The sequence below is a fragment of the Thamnophis sirtalis genome, unplaced genomic scaffold, assembly GCF_051295495.1.
Source record: "Thamnophis sirtalis isolate CommonGarterSnake01/CBP01778 unplaced genomic scaffold, rThaSir2_p1.2 scaffold_3, whole genome shotgun sequence".
NCBI classification, from domain to species: Eukaryota; Metazoa; Chordata; class Lepidosauria; order Squamata; family Natricidae; genus Thamnophis; species Thamnophis sirtalis.
In genome coordinates this window covers 48,671,332-48,692,427 of record NW_028261383.1, presented here as the reverse complement: position 1 = coordinate 48,692,427, position 21,096 = coordinate 48,671,332, and the positions used below count along the sequence as shown (strand labels likewise).

At 36.6% G+C, this 21,096-nt stretch overlaps 1 protein-coding gene across 13 annotated transcripts in view; it reads left to right on the top strand.

Moving 5' to 3' along the window:
- Nucleotides 1–21,096, top strand: part of FOXP1 (forkhead box P1) — a 628,729-nt gene that overhangs the window by 534,242 nt on the left and 73,391 nt on the right. For all 13 annotated transcript variants that reach the window (XR_015695877.1, XM_014054824.2, XM_087708882.1 and 10 more), the window contains one exon: nt 5,800–6,004. Coding sequence is in view for 12 of the 13 variants with exons in the window: in XM_014054824.2 (XP_013910299.2) it covers nt 5,800–6,004 (205 nt within the window). In the remaining variant the exon portion in view is untranslated. The remainder of the gene's footprint in view (nt 1–5,799; nt 6,005–21,096) is intronic.

Genomic DNA, 21,096 nt, shown 5'->3' with positions numbered 1-21,096 from the left:
GCCATAATAAAGCAAACTTAATTTCAAAAGCATTCCAGACAACTAGATTTCATCTCCAGAAGAAGAGTAAAAAAAAAAAAATCAAATGTGTGAAGTTTTGTATTCCTGATGGGCATTCAAAAAGTGAAAAGTTATGTTTTGATTTTTAGGATTCTGTTTTGTTTTGGATTGATTTTTTTTAATTGCAGAAAATTACAGCTTTGGTTCAGAAATACATATCAGATAGATGGCCCAAAGAAATCATTAGGCTGATCATTATGAATATAATTTAGAAAATGGAATGCACTTAAGATTCTGTCTAGCTATTCTGTGCTGAGCAGTTCAAATGTTTCTATTGTTATCACTATCAGGTTAGTCTTTGTTAGGGAATCTGTGGCCCTCGTATTGTTCAGTTCTATCTCAGTAATTCATTATTGGGCATGTTCATGAGCCTTCTGGAAATTGGAACAGCAACATCTGGGAAGAATCAATTTTACCATTCTTAGTTTAAAATCTGTCATTAACAGATTTTTGGGGGTTCTAATTTTTGTTCAAATACACCTTTAAATTTTCTAAATAGCCTGCATAGTAGATGTCCAATATGTACTATGGATAGATTCTTCCATGCAAGCAGTCTGTGCTTAGATTAACAGTAACAGAGTTGGAAGGGACCTTGGAAGTCATCTAGTCCAACCCCCTGATCACGCAGGAGACCTATACTAGGGATTCCAACCGCCGAACTGCTGATCTTTCTGAGCGACAAGCTCAGTGTTGTAGGTTCATCCAGAACTGAATTATGGATGTCGGCCTGGTCATGGATAGTATAGGAGTTCTGAGGCGGGAGGCCACAAGGAAAAGGCAAAACAAATGGTGGAATTGTGGAGCGGGGAAGAAGAAGAAAGATGCTGGGAACAATTTGGGAATGGTTTGATGAACGGAGTAGCTTTGATTATGCTAGACATGAATTCAAACACAGCAGATGTAGTAAAAGCAAATAAATAAAGAAAAGTGTTAGGAAGGCTGGTCACAGGCCAAGACAAGTAGGGAGAGAGGGAGAGAAAGGGGTATCAGCCTTGTCCTACATGACCTGAAATTTGTCTTGGTCAAAACACTTGTTAGCTTTTGGCTTAGCCAGACCACAGTTTACCCTGAACTGGTTCAACTGGACTGAATCATAATGGGTTTGTTTTGTGCATGGAACAAAACAGATGTTCTATTAGTGCACTTATTTATCTATGCTAAAAGAAAGTACATGATTAGAGATTATCCTTTTTTATTTTTGAGGGTCCCCCCCCCCTAACATGATGGAATAATGAGATCTTGAGTTTATGGAAATTGGGGAGGTTGAGTTCCAGAATAAATGGCCATCCTGTTCCTCACATACAGATTGTCTGCACAGTGTATTAGGTTATCCTTCTGTGCACTAATTTTGACAAATCTTGGAGCATTAGCACAATTATAGAACTCCAGTGGCTTTTTCGCCTTCAAAGTGACAGACTTAATTGGTATGGAAGGAAGCAATCTGTGCTGGCTTTTTTGTTCTCAGTGGCTCTTTCATGACCTTGCTGGAGAGGCCTCTTAATAGCATCACTGGTGCTTGCCTCCTGAAGACCACTTGTAGCTTGTTCTGGCGTATAGTTCTGGACAGGTTAGGATAGTCCTTCTTTTGTAGCCTCCAATAAGGAGCAGAGTTTTATAATTTCCCTGCTCATAGAAACACTTCCAGCCTTGATTGCCAGTGTATAGGTCAAAGGCTTCAGAGAAAGCCTTTTGGTCACTGGAGCAAAATGCAAGCAGTGGCAACACTAAAATCCAGCAATGTGACAAAGCAGCTCTTCTGTCGAGATTGAGAAGAACTGTATGGAAGAGAAAAGCCAGCATATGAATCATGTGGTCTGAGTAAGCAGTTCCTTCCACCACCACTGAATTGCTCCAACGAAAAAGGCATTCAATTGCTCCCAGGAAGCCATATGGAGCTTTGCAGCTGGATTAATTCAGTGAAATCTACTCTACGTTGATAAGAAGGAGGACAAATATATTGTGCAAAGAATCCAACACTTTAAAAACAATTGCATGGACAAAAGCTCCTCTACTGTTTTGTGAATGTACAAAATAGCAACAACAAACAATGTAAATGAACACCTTTACATCTATATTGATTCTTTTTAGAATACACAGAATTGTGGATAACAAAACTGATAAGAAGCCACAAGTGCTTGTAAAAGTATATTGAGATATTTAATTTTACTCTATGAAATCATAATTGGATTCTTTTGCCTAAAGCCCTCTAATCTATAATATTCTGTCGGTGAATTGTTCCAGATGTTGCTATATAAGTTTATACACAAATCTGGGTTTTACTTGTGTTGTGTGCACAGATGCCCTCATAAATGTCATTCAATTGCTCTTCTATGGAAAGTTTGTTGTAAGAGTTTGTAATATGTTATTTCTCCTTTTTTGCCCTTGATATACTGAGATACTTTATGACGTTTTCTAAATGAATAAAAATCAAGCATTTATAATATTACCCATCTTAAAAAAATATATGCACATGATGATTTCACAGTAATGAATAATAATGACAAATATAATTTTCTCATATTGGTAGAATCTCAACATGTAAGATTGACTCACGCAATCTAGTATCTACTATCCCATCAACAGACAGGTCCATTCACTATTGTTTCAACTGAGTAAACAGTGGTGAAAGGGTCGGTCATATTCACAGTAATTGTTAGTGCGGAGACAGTCCTGTCAAGCTAAAAATATACTCTACTCTGTCACTTTGCAAGAGGTTTGAAAATAATAGCTCCTTTGCTGTTAAACAGGACGTAAGATTACACAGTGACCTTTTTCTTTGTTCAAATTTCTTCAGGGCTTTAGTTTTGGGGGACAGGTTATACGTGAATAATAGTGAATCGCTCACATGAAGCCAACTTCTTCAAAGAATATTTGGCATTTATTTTATTTTTTTAATAAAAGAAGAAATAAACAGCTTTATAACAGTAAATGTATCACAAGACTCAGACGACTGAATGTTGAAGTATCTTGTAGAATATATACTAATTGGGAACATTTTTGCATTTTTTTTTTAGTCAGCCCCATAGCAAAGACCAAATGTTTTTGTTAATGGCATTCTGAGTAAGGCGGGGAAGATTATTGGTCTGCCGTGCAATAATTTACTCCTCTTTGATATGCAAACGATCCACGGTGAATATAAAAAAAAATCCTATCAGACTCATTTCACAGTTCTTAACCACTCAGATTCTCTGGAGTCTATCGCCTCATTAGACCACTGCTCTCCAAAGCTAGCATAATTAAAATCTTTAACAGTTTAGCAAAGTAAAGATGTTTGGCTGATCACGTTAAGATGATTATCTAGCCATTGTATTCTAAATGACAAAAATAAATTAAATTTAGACCTTGGCATTTTTTATTATGTGTTTCAAATGAATCTAATGCACACTGCCTTTATTTAATGCCTTAGGTCTGGTAAGAGACATGTCTGTGTTTCAGATACAGATGTATATTTTGAAAATGCCCCCCTCCACCTCACACTGATTTTTAAAAAAATACAGTCCCTTGAAACAAAGAAACTTGGATTTCTTGGCCCTAGTCTTTAGTCTTCAAAAGAAAGAGAATTACTTTGAAGAAAACATAGATTCTTCATGACTTTAATACAAATTTCATACACTACTTTTTTATGCCAGTCTGCAGCAATAAGGACAAGATAACCTGAAATGTTATTTGAAAACATGTATGTAGTGTTGACTTAGACTTAATATGTGTACTCCAGATTGCGTAACTAAATTTTATCCTACAAGGGTATTTTAAAATTCTCAGTTTAGTTAAGAATCTTAGTATCTCTTGAATTGTGCTAGCTACCTTTACTTAAGAAACATATTTCTCATGAAAATTTATTTTCTGTTTTATTTTACTTTTAGTGGCTAATTATTATTGATCAAGAAACTAGTAATAACAATAGTGTTAGTTGAATAGGAACTTGCAAGATTTTTTACATAAGGCACATCTATCAAGTGAGCAGTGCTAAGAACCAAAATTAATGAGAAAGATAGGTGTGTTAATGACATAATCACAGTATAATCAATTTTACTGTTAAAATTTTAAAAAGCATTTCATGAAGACAATATGAATTCATAATTTATGCTTTAAAGTAATTAATAAAACTATATTTAATAACACAGCTATTTGTCATCATTTACAATTCATCCACAAAATTACATTTGTGTTTATATCATAAAAACAGAGATACATTTTCTTTGAAGAGCTTTCTTGCTTCAAAACAGAAGTCACCATTTTTTCAGAGTCTCTTTTTCATCATCCAATTAAAAATTATAAAAATTATGAAATAAATCCTTCAGTACCATATCTATTTTCTATGGTGAACAAGAAGAAATCTCTTATTCTGAAAAAAACTTGTATTTCATCCCCATTTTTTCAGCATGCTGTTATTTAGAAATTAACTTCAAATTCAAATGCTTATCTTTAATACTGAAATGCTTAACATTTAAATTATGAAATCATATTACTGAATTACTATCCACATAGCACTGATGATAAATGATGGAGCTTATGAGCCTATACATTGACATGTGTCATGCTAGAGCTGACCTATGATTCATCTATTCCAATAATACTCTTCTCTTACGTTAGATTTTCAGAATCCTATTTATGTTCGGAATGTATATCATAATTCTCTTCAACTATTATTGGAATTCTACCCCATCTTGATTTATTTTCAAAATAGGTGTTAGTCTCATGCCACAATGTCAAAATGACACACATGTCATAATATCATTGAGCAAATGACATGCTTGTATAATTTGTGTGTCATTCATACCATGACCACTAACACAAGTACAGCAGCCACATTATTTGCATGAAAATATCATGTGCATATGTCATCATTTGCCGCCCTTGGGCACTCATGTTTTCCAACTTGTGCAAAATTTTATTTTATTATTATTTATTTATAAAATGTTTTGATTGCCCATCTTACCACAGGGTACCTCTTGGCAAGCTATTAACATGCAAAATGTTTTTGTGTACAATCAAAGAAACTATGTAATTATTCTCCCTATGTCTGTTGTGGTCACAAATAGAAAAGCTTAGCATTTTACTGTTCTGATGGGACAACCTGTCAATAGATTTAACTCTGTGTCTTTATACTACAAGGGCTCAATACAGGTTTCTATGAATATAAATATAAAAATAGGGTTCCTGACACTGGCATCAGCCATCCTAGAGTAGCTTGTGGGCTTCATGGCTCACTAGCAGGAATGCATGTTGAAAATGCTTTTTGTTGGTGGTTTCCACAATGTTCTTGCATAACTCTGTTGGCCAGATTTTTGGGTGGGTGTGGCTTGTGCATGACGTATGCGGCCCGTGGGCTGCCAGTTTGATACCCCTGCACTAGATGGATCTCTTTAATTATGGGAAATCATAACATAGCCTGCCTCCCCAATATAGTGGACTGGGTAGATGTAAATGGAAAGAGATGGTCCTTCAAATCACCCAAGCCATGTAGGGCTTTAAAGATGATAACCAGCTCTATCAATTGGATCTAGAAGCAAATTGACAACTAATGTAGTTCCCACAATAGGGTTAAAATGTGTGTGACTCTAGATTTGCACAAAACTGTATGGGCCACTATTTAGAATCAACTGAAATTTCTGGATACTTTTCAAGGGCATCCCCATGTCAAGCACTTTACAGTAGTCAATTACATTTGAAGTTGTATTAACTAGTGATTAAATTTAGTAGTAATTAGTTAAAATTAACTAGTGAATTTTGTTTTAGGCATGATTCCAAACGAACTCCAGCAACTCTGGAAAGAAGTGACAGGATCTCACACAGCAGAGGAAGCGACCAGCAACAACCATAGCAGTCTGGACCTCTCAACCACATGTATCTCTTCTTCAGCCTCTTCAAAGCCCTCCTTAATAATAAACCCACATGCCTCAACCAATGGACAGTTGTCAGTCCACACTCCTAAAAGGGAGAGGTAAGCATGAATGGAGTTTCTTCTTATCAGTGCCTAAAACAGTACCCTTCTGTTTGTAGGTAGAAAGTACCTGTTTGCATGAATGCATTATTTTTATTTTAAGGCCATTCTAATTTTATGCACACAAATACATAATACACATACATACACTCCATTAGGGATGACATGCACTTCAGGTTTGAATGTGCTTTGGAGCACCCAATTATGTGCTCATCGCACTCATCTACAACTCCATAGTAATTGTATCTTTTTTTACATTCTCATGGAGGGCAGCTGCATAGGATGCTAAGGGTTAATGTTTCTAGTATTACATTAAGGTAACTCTTGACATTCTAAAATGCATGGGAATAACGGCCAATTAACAATAGATTTTTTTATAAACAGTCATTTACCTCTTGTGTGTGTGAGGTTTGGTTCATATAATGTTTGTTTATCTTCATCCACACAAGCTGCTATGGTTTATGAACATGTCGGCACATTTATCAGTAACTTGATGGACAGTGTGAGATGATGATAAATATGTACATATAAATTGCAAATACAATCACTGCAAATAGTGATCATCCAGAATCCTAGATCATTTTGGGCAATTGTCTCCACCTGTCTGCTAGGTATATCAATGGCTTTTGGTTGACCTTTTTATCAGGGGAAGCAGAATTTGAAAGGCAACCCTCAAGTCAATCAAAATACTGATTATCCTATAGGTCCAAACCCCAAAAACCTGGTTTACAAATCCTTGATTATATGGAAATAAAAGGCTATATCACCTGATTTTCAATTTATGGGTTTATTAAGCCACTCCTACTGAGAAGGAACAAGTAGGAACAGTCAAGCAGTAAGAACCAATTCATGCATATTAAAAAGTAGGATAGTAAAATTCTAGTTTACTGCAAACATGATCTTCCAATTAGTTTTGCAACAGGATGTTTAAGTGAAAGATAATTAAATATACCAGACTTTCGATAATGTGGTTGAACTGTTTTACTGAACTTTTTGCTTCCTCGGGGAAAAGGAATAATTTGAAACTGTGTCTGGCTTCCTATAATTTGGCTGTAATAATTGTATTTTCATCCATGTTTGTCAGTTTATGAGCTTCTGTCACAAACTAATCCGAACAGTTTAGGCATTTAAAGTATGTTTAAATATTTAAAGGGCTTATTTTCGGAGGAGGGCTTATTTTAGCACATGTGCTCAAAAGCCCAATTGGGCCTATTATCTGCGGAGGGCTTATTTTCAGGGAAACGGGATAATGCCATGCCATCTCCTATGGCACAGATTGCTGAAAGGAGAGTCGAGTGGCAAAAATTGGTTCCTGCCCAATTTTACTGGTGGAAACTCCTGCTAGATTCAGGAACTTCCATGCAACAGTAGAGCAGTATGGAATGTAAGCCATTAATAGAGTTGTTTATTTTGGGAATCTCTTATGTGAATTTACCTTCTAATTTTTCTATTGCTGAGCTGTGATGGTGCAGTGGTTAGAATGGAGTACTGCAGATTACTTCTGCTGATTGCCAGCAGTTTGAATCTCACCAGGCTCAAGGTTAACTCAGCCTTCCATCCTTCTGAGGTCGGTTAAGATGAGGACCCAAATTGTTGAGGCCAATATTCTGACTCTATAAACTGCCTATAAAGCCCTGTGAGGCAGTATATAAATCCAAGTGTGGATTTTTATGCCTGATGGGAAAGTTTTGCAACAGTATTTCAGAACTGTTAGACTGCAATAGTAATTACTATCAGGACTCTAGTATTGTATCCTGTAGTATAGTATCAAACCTATTAGACTGCAATAGGACTGTTACTACGAATATCATGAAAATAATTGAAAAAGATGAGCAAAGCAGACTTGATTTTTTCAGAGCTTCCTCAAATCCTCTATTCAAGTTTCATTTTTGAGCCCTTGGAAGAAAGGACATTATTTTTTAGGACTGTGTCTTAGAGCGTAACGTAATAATGTACCGTAACTGTTGGATTCTGTTCTGCATTGGCCATGAATTCTGTTTTCTCAATTGATCCGAACTCTGCTGTAAAAGTGCCTCCTGAAATGCATTTGGATTGAATGTGGGGATAGAGAAAGGAGGCAAATGAAGGGACAAATGAGTGAAAATGGCTTGGAAACTGTTAGTGTTAGTTCTTACAGTTTGCTAAAGAATAAGTCAATAATGAGAAGGATGCTGTTTTCTATGAAACCATATGGAATAATCTTTGAAAACAAATTAACTGGATCTGCCTCCCCTTGCTAATTGGTAGGTTTTTATTGAGGTTTTTATTATTAGTTTTTTGAAAAATACTTTTTTCCACCGAACTTTTCGTAGCTATTATCCTTCTCATCTTTTCATCTTTCCTATTAGCTTCTCGTGATTTTTTGTTGTTTGTATCTCATGAATTATGTTGATTGCGTTATGTAGTATTCTATTATGATTTATGTTGTTTGCTTATTTAACATCCTACCATTGAGTTTGTATCTTATGATTTGTGATGATTGTATTTTATGATTATGATCATGATCACTTACTGGTTGTATGTACACTGAAACCTTATGTACTGGAGACAAATTCCTTGTGTGACCAATCAAACTTGGTCAATAAAGCTATTCTATTGTATTCTATAGTACTGCTAAGGCAGACAGAAAGCACATCTTATGTTCTTCTTACATGAAGAAAAAATTGTTTTCTTAAGTATGTTGCAGGTTTAGTAACACTATTTTAAAACTGGGATATTAACAGGAGGAGTATACAATATACCAGTTCTAGGGATGTGGATTTGTATTTTATATTGGTCTGATAAAGGAAATATATTTTCTATACCACCAAAAAGTACGTTTTTGTGGAAGTTAAGATTTTTTTAGTTTGACGTCTTCTGGCCGAGAGCAAAATGGGAGCATGTTTTGTATGTTGAATTTAAGAGTAAAAATCTCATACTAGAGTTGATTCTTCTGTTAAATTCTTAATGATGGGCAGGTTATTTCATAAATAGCAATAGCACTAGCAATAGACTCAGACATATATACCACTTTTCAGCCTTCTCTAAGCGGAGAGCTTAGATCAGCATATTGCCCCCAACAATCTGGGTCCTCATTTTACTGACCTCGGAAGGATGGAAGGCTGAGTCAACCTAAAGCTGGTCAGGATTGAATGGCTGGCAGTTAGCAATCAGCAGAATTAGCCTGCAATACTACATTCTAAACACTGCACCACACCTTTTCTTGGATAACATTGGATTCCATTGTTTTATTTATGTACATTTTTCTATCTATCTCCTATTTTTTCATAATTCATATAAATACATGCATGATGCATACATGCATGCACATATGAATACATATGCATAGGTACTTGACTGTACGTATGTGTGTGTATGTATATCTATGTATGTCAAACACTATTTCTATACAAAGGTTGCATGATTTGAGGCATGAGGACATGACTGATAAACAAATTAGCACAATGTGTGACTTTCACTGGAACATATGCACAGACACTTATAACTTGAATTTTTCATCTAACATTGAAATTATTTTGTATTTCTTCCTAGTATTTTTGCATACCTGTACTAATATTCTTTGTAAAATCATGTTACTTTGGTGATATACATTGATCTGCATTCTGCAAAGATTCATTTGCCTTATATTGGTTGGCAGACAGGATATTGGTATCAGACATGGAAGAAAACCCTCCTGCTTGCCTTCATTCCTAATTTTTGGCTTGCCTACCTCAACATGGTATCAATAAGAGGCATACTTATTGCTGGATGTACTTAAGAAGATCACAATAAGAGTTGCCAACTAAAAGAGGAGAGGGACAGATTCTTGTAGTCATCTTTTCCAGCTCTTTGCTCATAATGTCTAGAGCAGGGGTGGTCAGTTGTTTTTCCCAAGAGACCACATGAGAAACTGGGACTGTTGTGGAAGGCCAAACCAATAGGCTGAACTTAATTCCGTTGCTTGCGCTCATGTCTTGAAGGAGGAGAGAGCATGCAACCTTAGCCCAGCTGCCACTCTTCCGCTATAGATGCAAAGCTCTTTATCTTGCCACCTGATTAAAGGAGCGCCTTCGGCTTCTTCTCCCAATCCCTGCGGCACACTTGTTTATATTATATTTTCTAATTTCCGATCGACCCTATCATGCACGCTGGACAGGGAAATCCAAATAGATAGATGTGGCCCAGCGCAGCAGTGGGATCCACTTATCTTCCCTACCGGTTCGCAAATGTGAGCATGTGCGCTTGCTTCATTTGCGCATGTGCACTGCCTTCTGCTCACGCACAGTGCTCGCACATTACGTCGAGGTGTGTGGGCAGAGCCTCCTGCAATCGCCGCTAACGGTCCACCTGAACCGAATAGAACTGGCTGAATACCACCTCTGGCCCAGCGGCTGTAAAATGCCCACATCTCATCTAGACAGTACATAGGGGAAGTTGTGTAGATGAAAGAGATTCAGAGTAGAAAATTTTAGCAGTATTTTAACTCAATGGTTCAGTCAAGGTTTTTACATTTGCAACAGAACCTAGTAAATATATGGTCTTTTAGGATTGCCATACAAAAATGGATGATGTTTTGATTTACTTCTAGGGAGTTCTTCATACAACCGGATCCTAACTTTACTGCTGTACTTTACTGAATTTAAGGAACCCATTATGCTTTCTGTTTAGAATCCAGCCATTTTAAATGTTGACACTGGAAAAAGAATGTTGCTTGCATTTTCTCTTCCAAACTTCTGATTTCTTTTAAAAGAGATCTATAACCAACCTTCAGTTGCAAGTTATATAATACATTAAAATATAATGCCTTAAATTTGCTTAACAAGGAAGCTGGAAGACAAGCTGTGGTAAAATCCACTATTCAGTTAAAGTTCTTTTAAAAAGGAACCTTCATTTAAAATGACATTCATAAATGTGCACTTTATCATTGATGGTACTATTCAATAAAATGATTCTTTAAAATCTTTTTCAAATGCATAATGTAACAAGAATGCAAGTACCTCAGTAGGTATGCTCTGTGGATTATTTCCTTTTTTCCCCCTTTGGTGTGTTTGAGGTTGGCACCATCCGTTTACAGCAGCATGATTGAATTACCTCTTTGTCCATAAGATGAGCAGGCAAGAATACACAGAGAATGCCGATGAAGGCACTTAAGGTTTCTGTTGCTATCTCATCAGGCAATATGGTGCCTGCCTACATGCTGTATGACATATAAGCCTCTGTTTAGTTTATTTGGGGAGTCTGGAAGAATACTTTCTTTTTCCTGAATATTCATGGCAGAATAAGAATCATAAAAAGAATAAACGGTATAGAGTATCAAGTGCCTTTGCGTTTGAAGTGAGTAGTGGAATAATTCCATAAGTCAGCAGGCTGGCCCATTATTATAAGTTATATTGGCGGGTGTGAAATGCAGGATGGAACAAACTAATATTTAGATTGTTTTAAGAGAATGAATGAGTTTCTCCTGAAAAGAGCCGAGAAACATTTCTGTTTTCTAAATGTTAGAAGCTCATTTTTGTACTGTTGTCTACCGGATTGTCTAAGAACAGATACTTTGAGCAGGACGCCAGGATGGATTTATTTCTAAGTCTCCTTTGTTTCCTTTAATCTTAAATCAATAAATTTAAATCTACTAAAATCTGAGTATAACTCCTAGAGGTTCTTAGAAATTGAGTTCCTTCTTATCTTCCTAAAATCCCAAGTCAACTAGGTCAGTTTCGGGATGGAGAAAAACATTTTGAAGTCTTCAGTAATATTATGATTTATAGAGAAATTGGCTGGGAGAATAATAATAATAATAATAATAATAATAATAATAATAATAATAATAATTATCATCATCATCATCAGACAGAATGCCAAATCCAATCTAAACACCTTGCTAACTGTGCAATCATCCATAATGTATTATATTTATATGCCACCTGACTCCCAGCGACCCTGCACAGTTTATAATTGTTAAAACATTAAAAAGAGAAAGAGAGAGAAAACAATGCAAAAACATGAAAGCAACACATGACAAAGGAACTACAATGACAAAGAAAACCCAGAGGAAAAGAAAGGAAGAATGGGACATCAGTTCTGCCAAAGGTCTAGGTGAGGAGCCCCATCTTTAAGACTCTTGAAAAATACTAGAAGGGTGAGAACTTTTCAGATTTGAATAAGAACATCATTCCAGAGGACAGACATTGCTACAGGGAAGACATGGTTTCAGGGTTTTGATAGATGGCATTGTTTAACAGAAGGAACCTGGAATGCACCAAACCCGCCAGATTGAACCAATTGGGAAGACACTGACAAGCTGACAGTGGAGTTACCAGGTCCAGGACCATGTAAGTTAAAAGGGCTAAAACATGAAACGCTAAAAGATAAAAGATAAAGTACCACCCATGAAAAAGAATTATTAATTCTTTCAAGATTTAGTTTCATTGAAAAATAATCAATACAGTACCAAATAATACACACATTAATGAGATGTAATTGAATATTGCAAATCTATACAAAATCTACACATTAAAACAATTGTGTACAAAATGTACACAATTGGATGAGACTGGATAACAGATAAGAACAAGGTACAGTGACATGAACACTAGGAAAACAGCTTTATAAGGATAAACATGCATGAAAATTCCCACAAATATCCATTAAATCTTAAACACTTTCAAATTAAGGATTGCAATAGATTGAATCTGAATTTGAGAATGGAAAAATTAAAAACTGAATGAATTCAATAGTGGCTATTTTTCTAACCATTATATTTATAAAAATACAACAGTCTTAGCCATCCTTCTGAAAGATGGCACAGTATAAATCTAATTTTGTCACTAACATTTCATAATGGTTTTTTTAAAAAGCCATTTGGTTGATAGAAGAGATTTGGGAATAAATGATCCTTTAATAATGCCAATAAGACCCAAGTTTTAGATATCAGTGGTTTATATAAAACTCAACATACAGGATGTTCCCCCTCTTCTTCCTCATCTGCATCCTATTTTCCTTTACCATTTACAATCACTATTAAATCATACCTGCTTTACATATTTTGTTGTTTCCATTTCATATGATTTCATTAGATATCCTTATTGACAACTCATTATTGTCTGGCTGTTGTTCTTTTTGATTACTTCATATTCAGTCAGTAATCAGTGTCCATGTGCGTTAGGAGATTTCTTATACATGGCTGAGCCATAAGACTCTCCATAAGGATGTGACTTAGCCTCATATGTACTTGAAGAACTTTTATTCCATAATGAGAATTATATTTCTATATTTCTTTTTTCAAGTATGATGGAACCTGAAGGAAGTTTTTTTTTTTAAATTTCTTATCATGGAGATTTGAACAAGTAAAACATAAATCATGGAGATTTGAACAATTCAAATATATAAATCATGGAGTTTTGAATAAGGCTACACAACAGATAATGGAAATGCCATCTATCCGCTTGCATGAAAAAACTTGCACATTTTAATATGGATTTGTTTGCCCTCGCTACATAGTAATAGTTTAAACATAGAAAGACGAGCAAGTTGTTTCATTTTGTTGATGTCGTTGTTGTTTAGTACAGTAGCTTTAAAAAAAAAATCAAATCATAGCATGTTGTAGAGATGAAGCCTGGACCTAATTGGACCTGGACCTTTCTCCCTTTGACAAGTTGCTCAGTGTAGAATCAAGAAGTCTTTCTCTTCTCTAGTGTACTCTTAAGTTTCATCTCTGAAAATTAAACAGATGGTGAAGGAAGAAGGGATGAACATTCAGAAATGTGGTAGATTGTTCTTAGATTTGGGGATGGCGTTAGGCATTGTAAGACAAGTATGTTTTCAAATGGAACATGAAAGGAAGTTCCCAGATGTTTTCAGCGCAGATGATGAGAATCAAATCAAATGTCCTGTTAAATGTGTCTCCAGTTCAAAAATAACTTACATTATAAACAAATACACAAAGCCTTAATTATCTGTGACCAAAACTCCATCTATTTTCCCACGTTAGTTAATGCAGTTCAAGCTAGAAATAATGGCTTTATTTCCCTTTATTCTTGCTCCTCCAATTTAGCATGTGTTTCTTTCTTTGTCCCGTATTGCGCTCAAGTTTTGTAAGCAACATCAGTAGCAGCAGCAGCAGCTCTGGGGTTTGGCGCGTAGCAATCTGTTAAGGAGATAAATAATCTGTGTTGGCAGGGCACTCCTGCTCCCCTCTTTAATTTGTCTTATACACAGAAAATTATAATTAAATCATTCAGGGTAAACCCTCGAGTACAGGCGGGTGAACACCCTTTGGTAGAGGCTGCCAGCAGAGGAGATCTTCCCCGTTGTGTCACAAGAAGATATTTATCAATATGCAACACAATTAAAAGGCGAGCACTTTTGTGCTATTTGTGAGGCGGACGCCAAAATTGAAATCAAGGCTTCTTAATTTCTTTTCCCTCTGCAACTGTGGCACTCAGTGTGATTAGCATACTATTTTGACGGCATGCTTCCATGCTTGGAGTTTGTTCAGACAATTAAAAAAATATTTATTGTGCAATTAAATACATAAATATAAATTCACTCAATTTGATAATCTATCTCAATCTTCTCTGCCCTGAGGGACATGCTGAGCTATCGATACTTATGTTCCCTAAGAACAAGTCAAAGGATGCTCAACACTGGTATGCAAATCTCTCATCATTTTAATGTTTGATTCTCTGCCGTATGTATGCTTTAATTGGTAGAAGGGAAGTAAGTAAATAAGCTACATTTTTTTTAAAAAAAAAGATCACGTTGCTACTCTCCAATTTGAGGAAGCGTGCGCATGTTTATTTTCACAAATGAGAGGCATGGAATTCCGTCTGTACATTTCTGTATATAATTTTCTTCAGCTATATTATAACCACAAATGTTAAAGCTATGCAATACATAATTAAAGTGAAATTAGCATCAGTGATCAAAAGACAGTGTTTGTAGATAAGATAACAAGGAGTTCCCATTTGTAGTTTTGGCAGCAATTTGGGATCCATGTGTGATCCATAATTTCCCAGTCAGGTTGGGAAAGTATGTTGCAGATCCGATTAGTTAAAGGTTTCTGACTGGCAGAGACTAGGAAGAGAGCCTTCTCTGTTGCTGCCCCTCACCCTGTGTAATATTCTTTCTCCGGGGGTGAGGTAGGCACCAACTCTCCAGGGCATCTGGAAAGGAATTAAGACATGGCTTTGTGCCTTTGCGTGGGAAGCCCAGAGGAGCATGCAGTTGTGGGACTGGTTAGTCCCCTGAAAGCCCTCCTTTATTTTTTGACTAATCTCTTGCCGCCTGTTATTTTTTTAAATTTTTAAAATTTTTATATACACCTTTTTATATGTTAATGTTTTATTAAACATTAAAGGAGATAGGTGATACAGAAATGTGAAAAAAAATTTTTTTTGCTAGAGTTGAATCTTGCATTGTCCATAGTTGTTGTCCTCTGATGTCCCTATTAAATAATTGGCTGTGGCAAAATTGTGCTACTTAATCACTTTAAGTAAAAAGGCTAGAAATTTTTCCTGGGAGCTTTTGCAGAGATGGGTGTAGTGTATTAAAGTAATAGTCCCACCTGCTTTTTGGAAACTAGAGGGCAACATCACCTAGGACAGGGCTGTGAAACTCCCGGACCAGATGAGTCACACGCTGGCTATACCCAGACCCGGTTTAGCGAAGGGGAGGAAAGTCCTGATACATCATGTGAACACCACCATGACCAAATGAGTTTGACACCCCTATTCTAGGACATAATTCTGAATTTGATTGTGTTTCTGTTTAATAAGCCTCTTTCAAGTTGATCCTGACTTCCTGAAAAAAATAATGGATGTGTACAGGTAGTCCTTGACTTAGGACCACAATTGAGCCCAAAATTTCTATTGCTAAGTGAGATATTGTTAAGTGAATTTTGTCCCATTTTATGATCTTTCTTGCCACAGTTGTTAAGTGAATCACTGCAGTTGTTAACATTAGTAACACAGTCGTTAAGTGAATCGGGCTTACTCATTGACTTAGCTTGCCAGAAGGTGGCAAAAGGAGATCACATGACCCCGGGACACTGCAACGGTCATAAATATGAGTCAGATGCCAAGTATCGGAATTTTGATCACATGACCACAGGATGCTACAACAGTCTTTAGTGTGAAAAATGGTCCAGTAACTTTGAATGGTCACTAAATGAACTGTTGTAAGTCAAGGACTACCTGTAGTTTTCTTGGCTACAATGTAAAATAATTGGCCAAGGACAAATAGTCCTTGATTTATGACGGCAGTTGAGGCTGGATTTTTGAAATCAGCCAAAGTTAACTAGGTACTGCTGTGCCTTTTTTCTGAATGTCACATGACTCTGTATGATAATATATGAAAGCATTAATTTTGGGAGGCCAGTCCTCAGGGACGGTTAACAAAGGAAAGTACTGCTAATATTGTGACTGAATAAGGAGGTTATTTAGGGTTAATGATCTTTTCATCTGTTTTCAATAGCAGTAGACTTAGACTTATATACCGCTTCATAGGCCTTTCAGGCCTCTCTAAGCGGTTTACAGAGAGTCAGCATATTGCCCCCAACAATCTGGGTCCTCATTTTACCCACCTCGGAAGGATGGAAGGCTGAGTCAACCCTGAGCCGGTGAGATTTGAACCTGCTGACCTGCTGATCTAGCAGTAGCCTGCAGTGCTGCATTTTAACCACTGCGCCACCTTGGCTCTGTTTTACATGTGGCTGATACTTGAATGACCTTTGCTGGAGTAACTCAGCTGATTATAGTTTGCATTTTTCTTAGGATCACTGTTCTAATGATGTCTATAGAATTGCTAATTGGTAAATTGAAGTACATGGGTAGGTATAGGTATTGCATTTTAAGCAGTATTACCCTAGTATTATTATATGTATAGCAGTTAGTTTCAGAGGGAGAATATTTGGCAATAATATTTGTGCTGAAGAGTGAACAGAAAAACACTGCTTTTGAGAGCCGTAGTCTCCAGCTGTCAGGACTAGCAGCTATGGTAGCATTAAATACATATGTACATATCCATTATGTTATTCCTTTTCTCTGAAAAACATAGAAAAGGAGTAAGGAAAGGTATTGAATAAGAGAAGAAACTGAACTTTAATTAAATCTAGATTATCCCATACTATGCACAACACCTCTCCACGCCTTTCTACTTTGTAGACCATCCTTGCTTCCACCTTTTGTTGTTAAACTTCTGACTTCTCTGTCTTTGAAGACTCTATCAACTCCATTCATTCATGACTCTATGTCTTCTCCTTCCACTTAATGCCATTTACTATTCTGTCATACCATTGTTTTACAGTTCAATTCTCATTCATTCACTCTGTATGACTAAATGCTTTCAACATTCAGCAGCACTCATGATCTCTTCTTCTTTAAAAAAAAAATTAAGTTTAACCCATAATCTCTTCTTGTTTTACCGCCTGGATGTCTTAAGTAACCCATTCCTCTTTCACCTAGGTTACTGTTATGTGTCACTTAATATCTCCAGCTTTTATTCCCAGTAACAGAATGGGTAGAATAACACAAATCTTTTATTTTTCTTTTGACCAGCATTCATTCTACAGTATTTTTCTATCTGCATTTGCACATCTTAAAATCCTCATGTTTGCTTTCCTTTCGTTCTGTTGAGTCTGCAATTATTCTATTTTCTTTCGTTTGTTTCTGCCATCCCAAACTACTTTATTCCATATCTGATTTCTCCCATCCATTAACATTATCAAACAGTGATCTGCTCTTCGTTCAGAAGTTCTCATAGCTCTTATGTTCCTCATTCCTTTTCCATATATGTACATGAAGTAGGTAGACCTTTAAAAAAAAAGATCCTCACTAATCACTATTTTTCTTACTTGGGTCCATATGTGGCCATTTTTTCTCTATTTAGCAATTCGTATCAGTTGACAAAACTATTTTTCCTTCTGGTTTTTTCAATATTTCAATTCACTGGAGCATGGCATACAATTATCACCATTCATACATACATACATACATACATACATACATACATACATACATACATATATGACTTAGATGGCATCAATTCATGCTTTCTGACATACATGTTATCCCTTTAACATTAATTAAACCTATAAACTTCATATGTGTATGTGTGTGTGCGTGTGCACATATCAATTTGACTTCTCAGGATCAGATCTTTAGTAATCCTTTCACATTTCTCTTAGTTTCACATAACATTTTCCTTTCCTTTCAATTGATAATTTATACTCTGAGCCATTTGCTTTCTAACATATCAAGTTGCAGTCTTCAGTAACCTACAGTCATTAGCAAATCATTTCATAGATACCAGCTTTGGTTGTCCATCCTGACTTTGGTTAGAGAGCTGAAATCAGCCGCAAACTTGAGAAAGGATTTAGAAATAGGTTTTGGTTTTTAATTAAAGAGAATGCGAAAAGTATAATATTTTAAAAGGTAAAGAAAAAGGATAACAAGGCAGGCTGATGTCTTCTTCCACTAAGAATTTGAATGAAATTCTTACCTCTTCTCTTTTGTCTCTTCCTTTATGAATTAAAAGGGCAGCCAACATTCAGCTCAACACTACATAGGTTCACTGGAGGATATTTGGTTTAATGTAGCAGGACTCTTATTTAAGATCACAGCTATATTTTCAACAATAAATAGGCATGTAAAACTTCTCATAACAGTTTAGGTTTTTTAAATAAAGAGTCTTCTTCCAGACTACAACAAAGATGGAATAAAACATGGCAAGTTCCTTTGAACCAGCTGTGTAATGCCGACAGTAAAGCTTGAAATAGACTGTTGAGAAGTGTTCCAGTAACAAGGATTCAGTAAAGTTTATAATTCTGTTGGGTTAAATGAAATTCCAAAGCCCTTAAGTGATAATATTTGCCAGGGAATAGCTTTCAGGACCACATGTTTAATGAACATACTTGAAAAATAACGCAGAGAGATCTTACTGGAATAGGTCAGTCTCTGATGTACTGATTGTGCCTTTATTTACAGTGGTTTGAACAAAATAGTTAGACAGGGTAATTACCACTGAAACAATGTTAAAGGTTTTTTTTGGAAGTGATTACTTTGACTGTTGTACAATCAAATATCTAATTTACACTTGCCCCATCAATTTACATATGGGGGTCACTTGCAAGAGACTTCATCTCAGCAACATTTGAAAACAGTCTTTAATTTCTGTATGAAATACTTAATTAAACTGTTTAGAAGACAAGCTATTATTTGTTTCAACAGTATAGAAAACCAGATCAAACCACATGGATCCAGTTATTGGTTTTAAAATGTTTCTGGGTGGTTTGATGGCCATCTTAAAGAGTTTCTTCTATCTGTCTTGTGTTATTAAGTTATTAAGTAGTAACCATAAAATAAACAGAGGTTGTATAGCCTGGGGCTAAAGAGCTTTTGCCCCCTCCCTCGAATGGTATGGTTGTTGTGTGCTTTTAAATTGTGTATTGTGTTGTTCGTCTTTTTTATCCCTTATCTGTATCCCCTTCCCTGACTTGGATTGTGAGCCGCCCTGAGTCCCTTCGGGGAAAAGGGCGGCATATAAGTGCAATAAATTCAATTCAATTCAATTCAATAGCATCATTTTTGCATTGCAGTGTACCTGCTCTAAGCAATTCTGTCATAAGAGGCTGCCTGACTTTCCCATTTTACCAAACATCGAGTCATTATGGACCTTAGCATGTCAACTGTCTCACAGCAATTTCAAAACAGAATCCTCAGTGGTAGAAGAAACTCCTAGGTCTGTTAATTTAGATCCCATCAAGCTCTCTCAAAAAGACTTCAGGAGAGAAGCAAATATCATCCCCCAGTTCTTGCCCCAGTAATATTTAATAATGTAACCCTGCAGTACTGCGGGCTACTTCAGCTGACTGTTAGCTGCAGTTTGGCAGTTCGAATCTCACCAGACTCAAGGTTGACTCAACCTTCTATCCTTCCAAGGTGGGTAAAATGAGGACCCAGATTGTTGGGGGCAATATGCTGATTCTGTAAACCACTTAGAGAGGGCTGTAAAAGCACTATGAAGTGGTATATAACTCTTAAGTGCTATTGCTATTAATGTAAAGGTAAAGGGTCTTCCCATTCTAGATCCCCAGATTTATCTTTCTAGATCCCAGTTTTGCTCTTTCAGAATATTTTCTCCTAGGCAATTGCCTGCAGAGATGAAATCAATAAATAATAGGAAAGGACATTTGTGTATCATAGGAAAATATTGCCTTTCAATCTTGATTTTTTTTTTCCTTTACATTTTCCTTCTTAGTCTACTGTGATATAATGAAGACATTCCCTCCAAAATGAAACAGACACCTCCAAAGATCTCAAATGGATTTGAAATGTTTTCTAAGTTCTTTTAAAAGAAATCTGCGTAAGTAGGAGTAAGGAACCCATGTTTATGGGCTAGATACTAGATATGACTTCTTGTATCTGGCACAGAGCTTTTTATTTGTTCAACACTGATGCTTTTTGAAACTGCTACATGCATGACTAGGCAATGACTAATGACTCTGTACCTTCACCTGTGTGGAATGCTTTTGTCCATGCACTGAATGGTAAAGTTTTCTAGGCAAAAGGAGATAGTGATTGTTCTCCATCATCTCATACATAAGTTGAGGAACTGTAATTTTTCAGAAGTAATCAATCAGAATAGAGCTGAAAAGAACCTTGGAGGTCTTCTAATCCAACCCCCTGCTCAAGCAAGAGAGACCTTACACCAGTGATGGCTAACCTTTTTCTCCTTCTGTGCTGAAATCCTGCGCAACAGTGTGCATGTCCACACCCATAATGCAATGCGCCGTGCCCCCTGTGCATGCATGTGTTCCCCCATGCTCCCCTGCCCCCATGCATGCACAAGACCTCTGCGCATGACCCCTACCCCCCGCATGCCCCGCAAGCCTAGCGGGACATGGGGGTGCTCTCCCGCCCCCCCCCCATGCCTGTTTTGGGCTTAGAAGGCTTCCCTGAGCCTCCTGAAACCAAAAATGCGGCACGGAAGGCACGCCACCCACCTACACTCCTCCCACTCCCCCTGTGCTTGCGGGTGTGACCCTCCCCTCTGCATATATGTGCAACCCACCCACCCCATGTGCATACACGTGCATCTCCTGCATGCATGGCAGAAAC